Source organism: Myotis lucifugus, unplaced genomic scaffold, assembly GCF_000147115.1.
Source record: "Myotis lucifugus unplaced genomic scaffold, Myoluc2.0 scaffold_85, whole genome shotgun sequence".
Lineage (NCBI taxonomy): Eukaryota > Metazoa > Chordata > Mammalia > Chiroptera > Vespertilionidae > Myotis > Myotis lucifugus.
This window is the reverse complement of record NW_005871133.1, coordinates 4,153,460-4,165,466: the sequence shown is the minus strand read 5'-3', so window position 1 is coordinate 4,165,466 and position 12,007 is coordinate 4,153,460. Positions and strand designations below refer to the sequence as shown.

Below are 12,007 nucleotides of genomic sequence, written 5' to 3'. Positions count from 1 at the left end.
TGATGATTCCCACTTTCTAGATGGGAATCTGGTGCCACCAGAAGGGAAGGAAGTGGATGAGTCCCGCAGGGAGATGATCCGGATTCTCAAGGATCTGAAGCAAAAACATCCAGAGAAGGAGTTAGATCAGCTGGTAGAGATGGCCAATTACTATGCTCTTTCCCATCAACAGAAGAGCCGCGCCTTCTACCGGATTCAAGCCATCCGTATGATGATTGGTGCAGGCAATATCCTGAGGAAACATGCTGCAGAACAAGCCAAGAAATCCGCTGCTATTAGTGAGGTGCACGCCGATCAGCCTGAGGACTTTGTCTCCAAGGTCTTCTTTGATCCATGCTCTTACCAGTGCCTGGAGAACTGTGGGGCTATACTCCTGACAGTGGTGAGGAAAGGGGGGGACACATCCAAAACCATGTATGTGGACTACAAAACAGAGGATGGTTCTGCCAATGCAGGGGCTGACTATGAGTTCACAGAGGGCACCCTGGTTCTGAAGCCAGGAGAGACCCAGAAGGAGTTCTCTGTGGGCATCATTGATGATGACATTTTTGAGGAGGACGAATACTTCTTTGTGAGGTTGAGCAATGTCCGCATAGAGAATGAGCAGCCAGAGGAAGGGATGGCTCCAACAATACAGAATAGTGTTCCCTTGCCTTCCAGGGCTGTCCTGGTGTCCCCTTGTGTGGCCAAAGTTACTATCTTGGATGATGACCATGCAGGCATCTTCACTTTTGAATGTGACACTATTCGTATCAGTGAGAGTATTGGTGTCATGGAGGTCAAGGTTCTGCGGACATCTGGTGCCAAGGGCACAGTCATCGTTCCCTTTAGGACAGTGGAAGGGACAGCCAGGGGTGGTGGTGAAGATTTTGAAGACATATATGGGGAGTTGGAGTTCAAGAATAATGAAACTGTGTAAGTAACTTTCAGTATTCTATCCCCTGCTACCCCTTGCCATATCCTTCTATCCTTCTGCATCACTTTTTAAAATTTTTCTTGGATTTGTGTTAACATCAAACTTTGGTTCCATCACAGGTATGCAGGATCAGCAGACACTACTGGCAGTTTCTGCTTCCAAACTCTCCTTCAGTTTTCTCACTTTAAAATGTTTCTAGGCAAGGAATCCTGAGGCAGGATCTAAGGACACAGATTTTGTCTACTGAAACACAGCATGATGGCTGGTGGAGGTGTGGGGTGACAGAAGTTCTGATATCAGGTTTTGGAGAATTCTTGTGATTAAGCGAGAGCTAGGAGACTACTCGGGTGTCTCCTTCCTCCTCTCCTTGTGCCAAGAGCTTCTATGAGCTTTGAAGCCAATCCTTTCCACTCTGAGACAGTGATAGTCCAATCAGGACATCCTCAAGAAAGCAAGTGGCATTGGGTGTTTTGGTTTTTTCCCCAGTGCCATATTGTAGTTGTATTGTACAACCAGATTTCAGGTGCCTCTCCTTCAATTTGGAAATTGCAAAGTTGATTGAAACTTGGCAATCTGTTTAAATGCTTGTAGGCTCTTCTATGAGGCTTGCCTAGTCTAGGTGAGATGAGTCAGTATGGCTTGGTACTGGATGTAAGTTGGAGGAGCAGAGCTCCCAGGGCGGCAGCCACTGTCTTTAGTCACAGATCTAAGCTCCAAATTCTGTCTAAGCAGTGAAGGAGAAGCCTTTTAAGAATTGTTGGAGAAAACACATCTTCTGTGTGGTCATCTCTTTTCACAGCCTGGAATTCTCCTGAAATAGTTTCCAGGTTATGGCCCCATTTAGTCCTTCTCACACAGTGGGTATTACACTTCTATTGCCTCTGTAACTCTCCCCATTGAACTTTCTTATGCTGGGTCCTCTGTCCTCTTTCAGATAGATGGCTGTGAAGAAGAACACAGAAGGACTTTCCCCAGGATTTGCAGCTTATGGGAGGGTAGACTTTCCAGGGGGGCCAAGAAGGATGGGGATGAGAAAGGAGAACCTTGTCTCCGAATTCCTGTGGTGTCCACAAACGATAAGCAGTGGCAGGAGAAGGTGTGAAGAACAAAGGGGGAATATAGAAGCGGGGCGGGGGGCGGGGAGGGGAGAGGGGAGAGGGATATCAAACTGCTCCAAGAACCTGCTGAAAACATTTTCAGTGGGAGATGAAAACATAAACTTCCAGAGGAACTCATGGAAAAGGGGATCCATAGATCCGAAGGAGAGATGCCATAGATGAGCTTCTCCCCAGGTCCAGCCTTGGGACAGAGCTTAAAAGAGGTTGGGTTCTGCTGACAACAGAGCTGAGTGTCATTCAGGAGACTCTGCTCTTGTCCTTTCAAATTCTTCCTAATAATGTGACTTTGGGCAAGTTGTTTAGTCTTAGCTCTAGAACTAAATAGTTTCATCTGTAAAGTGGGAATAACAACACTTTTCTTGCAGGGTGGCAGGGTCAGATCCTTTTGCAGGGCCTCCCAGCTCTAGGATTTTCTGTACCATTGACATAGGCCACTCAATGTAGGTCATATCTGCACCAGCCAAGGATGGGACAGGGGAGATTGTTTCCTGAAGTGAAATAGCCACTGACAAATTGATTTATTAGCGCTCTATTTAGTCATTTTGCTGGGAAGGATAGTCATTTGTTAGCGTAAGTAAAAACATGTGCCATCCGGAGAATGCGATCCATTTATATGTGCTCTGGGGAGAGTGTTTATACATACAAATGAAGGACAGGCCCTCGCTGGGAAGACAACTCCGTGAGATTTCATACACGTTTATGGCAATGTCAGTATATAAGAGGTTACTGTCAGGCATTAAATCACATCAAGACCACAGCATTGGCCATAATTTGACAGACTTGTGGTTCCTTTAGTTCAGTACCTATCCACCAGCGGCACTGAAGGGTAGTTTTTGAGAGAGCAGAGGCTTGGCTCCAAATTCCTTTGTCCCATTAATAATCAACTGTGCACCTAGGATCTCTGAATAGGCTAAACTTTGCTATCTGTGTTTTCAGATTAAATGTAACTATGCTTCATGGATGATCACTTCTAGGTGACATTGGTGCTAAATGTATCTCAACCTCCACACATTTGAGATTCTGGTCCAGGTATTCTAGGATTTGGTGAACAAGTCTATGTTCCCATCTATTCCTGTGCATTATTTTTTAGACCTTAGTAGACTTAGACTACCCCTTTGGTCTTCTTCATTGCAGAAGACGGAGTCCACAACCTGCTAGTCTCTCCTCACATTGCACCCCTCTGCTTGATACTTTAAATTTTACTGGAGGCAGTTTAATGTAGCAGAAAAACCACGGACTCTAAATACTCTGGGTTAGGGTGTTGTCTCAACTATAGATTTAACCACCTAGTTTTGGGGAATTTTATTAGTTTATGAGATTATTTTGTCATTGGTAATAAGGGGGTAGTAATGTTTCTTGCAGGACTGTTACGATGATTCAAGATATTGTATGCACTGTTCCTGTACATGGTACGTGATCAGTGAATGAGGCCATTGATAGTAATATTGATGAATGAACAGTATTCTTCAGAAGACACCATGGAGGTGATAGGTTGCTTGTATCTCTGTGTGACCCACATTAATAAGCATGCTAGTTTGGGGCTGTCATGAAGATTCCTAGTCTAAACTCTTAAAATATTAAAGTATTAGAGCCAGAAAGGACCATAGAATATCTTGAGAGGGGTGTTCCTTGGATTTTAATGTGCTGATGAACCACCCACAGATCTTGCTAAAATGCAGATTCAGTTTCAAAATGTCTAGAGTAGGGCTCGAGATGCTGCATTTCTAACAACCTCCTGATGCCATTGGTCCCAACTTAGAGTTTAAACCCTCAGTTTACTTAGACAGAAGCTGTGCGATGCCTGCAATAGTGGCACTTTCTCATCCTTCCCTCTTTATGTAGCTCTGTTAGCCCGGTAGCGTTGTCAGTTTTGCCCCCACCACACTCCTCTAAATCTATTCAGGTAAAGCTGGGCTTGTGCTCTATCAATAACATTGGATCTGTGAATTCACTTATTTGGCTTTATGCTTTCCTTCTTCAAAGACGGTGAGATGGAAAAACATGAACTTTGGAGCTTGACAGACAGTGGGAATCCATCAATCACCAGCTGTGTAACTTTGAACACGTCTCTTCACCTGTCTGAGTCCCAGATAGTTTGTTGGGATGACAGGAATCATGGTATCTAACCTGCAGGTGTGTGATAAGTACTACATTCAAATATGAAGAAAATGCACAAAGCTTGCTCGTAGAAGGTGCTCAGACATGCAATAGATGTTCATTAAATTCTGCCGTGTGCCAGGTACATTGCTAGGGACTCCGGAGATAATAAAGACAAGCTGGCATCCCAGCTCGCAAGGATCTTCCTCTCAGGTGGAGAGGATACAGGTATTCAGACAGGTTGGGAGAGGCGTATGCGTGAGATAAGTTCAATAAAAGAGGAATAAAATACCCTTGTTGTATGCATGACACCACTAAAGTTTTCAGAGTAACCATAGGGATAGTAATGAAGTAGGTGACATGGGGGTGGGTACATGATTACTTTAAACCCACATTACAATAAACTCTTGACATTTGAGAGGGATACTATTGAGAAGAATCCCTACCTTTTTGACTACCGCTGCTGTACACGATGAGAATCGTGGCCTTTGAGCTGACAATAGCAAAACCTCACAGGGTTGTGGGTTCTGCCAGCACGTTGATCTCACTCACTAAACACGTGACTAGCCCAGGCTCATGGCACGCCGCTGCAACATAACAGATTACTGAAGTTCATGGACGTTTGGGGTCTCTGGGAGTAGTCAAAACCACAGATGTCAACCAAGATCTGCTGTAATTAAACAGCTTAGGCCTCTTTTGAAGAAGAATGGTGTATTAGCTGTGCCACATATTTTCCAACAAAATTAGACTGTTAAAGCTGGAAGGTGCCTGGCCGGAATGGCTCAGTGGTTGAGCATCAACCTATGAACCAGGAGGTCATGGTTTGATTCCCAGTCAGGGCACTTGCTGGGATTGCTGGCTTGATCTGCAGTGTGGGGCGTGCAGGAGGCAGTCAGACAATGATTCTCTCTCATCATTGATGTTTCTATCTCCCCCTCTCCCTTCCTCTCTGAAATCAATACAAATATATTTTAAAAAATAAAAATAAAATATCTTGTGGGGGAAAAAAGCTAGAAGGTGCCTGACCTCCCATTTTCATGAATGATGAGGCTGGATTCAGAGAGGGAAAGTGACTTGTCCAACAGCTATCTATGAAAGAAAGTTAGAGTTGGAAAGGAGTTTTTAAAGGGCACAGACTTAATATCTTTGGACTTTTCCATTTTATTTGAACTCATCAGAAAAATATTAGCTTTGGAAAGGATATGGAAATTCTTGGGTGGAAGATGCTCTGGAAGTACAAATCCAAGAATATTATGTGACTAACATCTTAACCAACACTAAGAATATATTATGCACTATTTTAAATCTCTTGCTTCACCTTGAGACTGTTCAGAAGGAAAATATTGAACCCATAGAAATTAAACACACACACATACAACTTTAACTTAGTGATCTCTTACTGAGAAAAGGTGACATCTTTCAGGCCCTGCTGGTAAACTGCAGACAAGACCTTGTTCCATGAAATAATGATATGTTTTCACAATGATGCAGGCCATTCTCCACCAGGGGTGTTTGCTTCCTGCCGTTTCAGCCCTTAGGGACCTTTCCATCAAAACTTTAGGAAAGTTTGGAGTGCTCTGGACACGACATAAACATTGTCCAACTTGTCTGAAACAAAGGAGGCCCTCTCTTTTTTTTCTTTGATTCAGCAGAGTGTTAGGATCTTCTCTTTCCTGCCACCCAGGGAGGTCATTTGCCTTCAGAATGCCCTGTCTGTGCTTGAGAAAAGCCATGAGCTGCAAGCTGTGTGAGGGTGGGAGTCAGATGGAGGTGGTGATCATTCTCTAAGGGCCAGTATCCTCCCTTTCCGCTGGCCTCTGCCTCAGTGCCCGACTTCCAGTGACAAGCTCTCTCCCCAGCTTTAGGTAGCCAGTCGGTCACCAGGACCCATGGCTCCATGGAACTCGTGGTGGAACTATGTACTTGGCTTCGAGTTGTCCTGAAGAAGGGAATCCATGTCTATGCCAGTTGCTGAATGGGGGAACTTAGCCCAGTGGGACATTTCAAGTGGGTTGTTCAACGACAGTTCTTCTGGGCCTAAAGGACTGATCACAGGCTATGTGGCCTTTTTAGCAGAGCTGTGGATATTATACCCAGAAAGGTCCCACACCCTGATCATTTTTCTTTCTTACTGAAACTGTAAAAAATTATAGCAAAGAAGGACATATTCCAACTCCAGGATCCATAAAGCACCCCAAATCTACTTAAATGTTATATGTCTGCAGAAATCACTACAAGTCCAGAGCCTTCCTAGTTCATTTGTTTTAGGCCTAAGGGTGCAGGGTCCTCAGGCAACACTGGATCAGGCAGCACCCCTCTCCCTGCCTTGGTCAGGAGCCATATGCATGCCCGCCCCAGTCTTCTCACATTAACTCATCCTCTGGAAAACTCAGTGTTGCAGGGTTGGAGATCCCACGAGGGAGAATGTCAGGTTGGTTTCAGGAGAAGGCACATTGTGATTGACCACAGGACTGGCCAGTGAGAGAATGAAACAGGCTGATGCCCAGCGCAGGCCCTCCTGTGCCCTGCTTGGAGAGGTGCTGGTTGGGACTTCAGGCAGTAATAATAAAGGGTGCCGATGGCGATTCTGCCATGGCCTTGCTTATTTTGTCTCAACTCCTGGCTTTAGGTCAGAGTTTCCTCATTCACTCGCAAGAGCGATGGAAAGGGACACTTGGGCAAAGTGATGCGGGTGAGTGGGGAGGACTCTTGCATGTCGTCCAACCTTTTATCAACTTCCCAGATGTATTTGGGTGGTGTATGAGCACTTGTTCCTTCTCTACCTTTTGGTTCTGCCCGCAACAACTCCACAAGGAAGGTAGTAGAAATTCAGAACTATGGTCTTCAGCTTATTCAAGGTGTTGTTTTCTTGTTGTTTTGAAAAAGAGAGACTAAATTGTGCTTTCAGAACCCAATAGGAAACCCTGGCCTAGAGCCACTAGGATATAATTGATAGTTGGAGAGAGAATGCCTTGATGTACAAATAGAGCAAACTCCCCGTATTTAAATTCTGCACAGTCCAGAAGCATTTTGGAGGAATTAAATGCTTTGCTACGTGACCATGAAGGAAAACATAGGATAAACATTCTTAGGTGGCATGATAGTTATCATGCATAGGAATTATATTCTCATCCCTACCACCTATCAGGTACCCAGATAGGAAATTACCTGGAGAAGTAGAGTAGAAGATCAAGTTGAAAGTGAAACTTATTCATTATGGAGGAATTTGCTTTTATGAAAACTATGTGTGTGTATTATATTTAAGTTTGGCCATTGATGTGGCACCATCCCGACCCATTCTACCTATGGATCAGCATGCCTAGACACAGCCTGGTTCACCTGTCCCTGCCTGAGCCCAGTTCATTTACCACTTGGTTGTTAGGTTTCACAAACCCAGTTATTTGTGATACTGACAACACTCTGTCATACGTTTGTTTGTTGGTTCTTTCAAAGCGAGTGACATCGTGATAGTAACTTAATGCTCAGAATATGGCAGTAGAACAAATTACAGATTATGGGTGACTAATATTGCCCTTTCGCCCCAGTAGTCCATCTTTTGCCAGAGCTCGTGGTCTTGATTTGTCTCCCTGTTGGTTTTCTCCTTGTGTAACGCATGTGAGTTCTCCTTGTGAACCCCCCTACCACCAGACCCTCCCTCTCTTTCTGAACGGTGGTGATGTGGGGTGTACTGTGCCACCGTCACGAGGGCTAACCATGGCCTTGGCTGCAAGTCTTCATGTCCGCAAATCTGTATTTCCCTGCTCATACCTTACTTTCTGTTTGTATACTCTTCTCTTCTCTTCCTCTCTCTCTCTCTCTCTCTCTCTCTCTCTCTCTCCCTACCCCCTCCCCTCCCCCTGTCCTCCCCCCTAAATGCCTCCTGCTGCATCTTTTCTTTCTCTACTGTATATGCTGCAGGCACTGGTGCTGTGGTGTCCAGTCCTGCTCACACTCAGTGCCTGCCTCCCCATTCCCGCTAGTCCTGTCTCCTCTTTTATTCTTATTCTGGTCCCTATAGCTCCTTTCTTCACTATTGGCATCTGTAGTTGGGTTGCCTTCTGTCCACTGTCTGATCTACGATTTCCTTGAGTGATCAAGAGTGAGCTGTGTATCCCTTAAGAAAGCCCATCATTTCAACGGAAAGAACTATCATCACGATAATGCCAAGAAGACTGATATCTCCCAGGAAACAAACCACTCCCGGTGGTGCTCTTTTCTCCCTCACCACAGAGTGTTTGCCGATTGGATGTTCAGACAAGAAGGTTGAGTTGTGAGGATCCAGCATAGACTGGAACTGATACTAGAAAACCATCAGAGGCTGAGGGTGCCCTGGGACCACCTTCTCTTTCTGATGTGCTCTCCCCTGGGCCACATGGTCTCTGCCTCCTGGCATCTTTGCTTCTCTCTGTGGCCTTCTCCCTCATGGCTTCCACCTTGCAATACCTCTGTGACAGGCAGTCCTATCTCACGGCTTCTCCTCCATAATGCTTTCAACTCCTACCTGGAAAGATCTTTCTATTCTTCTAGCTCAGATTCTCAAGAGAGAGAATCTGATTCTCCTCCACACTCCCCTTCTCCTCTCCACCCCCCCTCCCCCGCCACCATTTCTCCAACTTGGCCATGTGAAGGCTACTGGCCAGATATGTGTCGGTTGCCCTGTGTCAAGCCAAGCCCCTCCCTGCCCCACCCCAACCCGACAATAATGCCCCACCCCAACCCGACAGTAATACTGAGTGGTAGGGTGGAAAATGAAGTTGTCATGGGGATTCCATGGTTAAGCTACCTAAGCGGTTGTATCTGTAATTGGTGCGCAATGTCACTTAGAAAGAAGTCCCTTCTAAGTAAGGTGGGACAGTCATCTATCACCTCGACACAGACACATTATATGAGGTTTGCAGGGCCTCAGAGAGAGCATTGATTTTACAGGCGTCTATGCTGAGGCAATAGGCTGGAGAATGAGAAGAATAGCCACCTCTGGAGCCCCCAGCCCCATCAGATCCATCAAGCTGACCACTGATTCAACAGCCAAGATTGAGCTAGCCTCTGCCTAGATCAACAGGAAACATGCCTAGGGCCTGATGCTCAGTGACACAAATCTCAAGGCTACCAGGGTCATTTCTCTCCCTCTCCTGTTCTGTCCTTCCCAGGACACTAGCGTCAGAAGATAATCTGCTGTCATTCTCAGGTACACTATTTGGGGACTGAGTCACTTTCAATGCCTCTTCCAGGGTTTGGGTTTCCAGAGCAGCCTGTGTTCCAGACAGAAACAGAAACTTTCCCTGTCACTCATCCTCGCCAAGGGTAGATGACAGCCTTCTCTGCCTTGCCCCTCCCCTACTGGACAGCTGGTCAGCTGGACTTAGCTGGAGCCAGCAGGCACCCTATCTTTATCTTTGGTGCTGTAACTTGATGCTTTCTCAGGAACTCCCCAGAAGCCAGAGCATTCTCACCTCCAGGTGGCACAGGTGTGACGTCAGGTGCCCATGTCCCAGGGCACAGGCTGGGATGTACAATAGAATGCCTTTTATGTCCGCTAAGTCAGATAGTAGTGGCTATCCAGGGGCATCTTGAAAAGGATTGTTGAGGCTGTGTCTGGGCTCAACTGTGCATGCGAAAAGAAATGGCCAAATACCTGTCAATGCCAGTCTAGGGGCGAGAGATGGAGAGAACTTGATGGGATAAAGAAACTAGGAGTCTCCATTATTAGCATGAAGTGGCCACTATCCCGCCAAATACCGGGCTAATCCTAATGGGGAAAATGCATTGACTCACACTCTTCCTCATCCTACACAACACAGGGTGAATCCACAAGGACATACATTCCTACTGGACACATGAAGCAGACAAGTTCCTAATAGACCAGAATATTCCAGAACCCCTACTGATCTAGTGGGTTTCATAAAGTTGACCAGTGGTTCCCAACCAGATCCATACCACAGACCATTTTATCTGCCCTCCTCATGGAACCCATATTTTAGAAGATTATGAGCTGAAAAGTAATTAGATTTCCATTGTTTTCATAACATACAGCAACAGATGACTAGTGTTACTCTAGTGAGTTAATATAGTTCTAGCCAAAGCAGAGAGAAATGACATTTTTAATTTTTATTTTAAATATATATATTTTTGAGAAATGACATTTTAATTAACCCATGTAGACTGCTGGAAAAATATATACTTCCTCTTTGGGAGGGCGGGGTTGGGGAGAGAGTAGAATGAACATAGCCAAGGGCCAACTTTCAAAGGAACTAACTGATGTACAATGCTTTGAAAATTCTGGAGTCTAGTTGTTTAAAGTGGTTTTGATGAGAGTGGCCCCAGGGGAGAGCATAATATTCTAGAGAAATATCAGGATCAAGGGCACAGTGCTGGTTACTTGGGTTTTACCACTGTTCAGATCTGTGTGTTGGGGGGGGAAGGGAAAGAGAGAAGATTATTGTGGTTATTTTTCTTACATAATAAAATGTCTAATATTTATATGAAAATATAAAAAAGTATAATGATATTGTTATACCTTTAGGGTTAATATTGCCATTTTCTTCAGATTAGGTAATTGAGTCTATGAAAGATTAAATAATTTACCCTAGAACAAGGAACTTTTAAGAGTTAGTATCAAAACCTAGATCTTCGAAATCATGTGATTTTTCTATTGTGTTACATATTTTAGCATCAGAATAAGGTATGGAGGCTGAAAGCATCAGGCTTTCCTCCCCTCATATGGAAGAAGCTAAGGGCGTACCTCATATCTCTTCCTTAACAGCCAGGCTGGTCTTTCTTCTTAACCCAGGGGCAACTAAGCCCAGGGAACTTGGCAAGGGCCAGTGGATTCCTTGATGCCCAGCTCAGAAATCTGGGTTCATCACCCTGGACGGCTGACATAGACCCACCCTTGCCTCAGCCAGTCTACAGAGAGTCCTTGTTGGTGTCACTTCACCATCAGAAACTGCCAGCAGGCAATGCTTTGCACTGCTGCCTGGAAAACAGGGCGAGGCTGGCTCAGGCCCATGGGTTGAGATTCAGGGGGGGGTCTCCTTTGAAGTGTCCGTGTGTCTGTGATATCTGAAGGCATCCAGGATCAAGGGTTTGAGGGGGTGATGATGGAAGAGAGCAGGGGGCGTCTCAGTGGCAGCCCCTGGAGAGCCCGCGAGTGCCCTCCAAATCAATGAGGCAGGAAGCAATGGGAGAGGGGGGGGCCTGGGAGGCGGGTGTCAGTTGCTGAGGATCCAATTAGCAGACTTTTGTTGAGCTCATACTGTGGGCTGAACACAGTGAGAAAAGGCACAGCCCCTGCCCTCAGGGAGTCCCCAGTCTGGTGGAGAAGAAGAGTGTGAGAGTTGTTGTAGAAGAGGGGAACTCCGAGGGCTGTGGCCACACACAGGCACTGCCCCTGCCTTTGGTGGGGATTCCGTTTGGAGTCATTCAACTGAATTTAAACGGGAATCATTGCACACCCCCTCCAGTCAACCAGAAGGACGTGAGAGAATGGGCAGTTGGCTTTGGCTTGTGCAGCACACACAGCTGTAGGTAGAAGTTGGCCTCAGGAGGAAATGGTCCCCAGGAAGACCATATCCTCAGACCACAGCCGCGCCTGGTTCTTCCCCGTGTCCCTCCAAGTGCCTCATTCTGTGTCCCGTTATAGCAGGGGTGAGGAACCTTTTTCTGCCAAGGGCCATTTTTATATTTATAACATCATTTGAAGGCCATAAAAAATTATCAACTTAAAAATTAGCCTGCTATATTTAGTCACACATTTAATTAATTCACCCTGAATGCCTTGGCAGGGCCAGACCTAATGATTTCTTGGGCCTTACAGGTCCCTTGGTCTGGATGTTCCCCACCCCTGCATTATAGGGACACACAAAAAATGTCTTCTGAA

General features: G+C 45.7%; 1 protein-coding gene across 1 annotated transcript in view; it reads left to right on the top strand.

Annotated features, from left to right (window-relative positions):
* Positions 1-6: 6 nt before the first annotated feature.
* SLC8A3 (solute carrier family 8 member A3) overlaps positions 7-12,007 on the top strand; it is a 99,961-nt gene continuing 87,960 nt past the window's right edge. Inside the window, exon 1 of the mRNA XM_006091031.3 lies at positions 7-915. Within this exon, the coding sequence (XP_006091093.1) occupies positions 74-915 (842 nt within the window). The 5' untranslated portion in view covers positions 7-73. The remainder of the gene's footprint in view (positions 916-12,007) is intronic.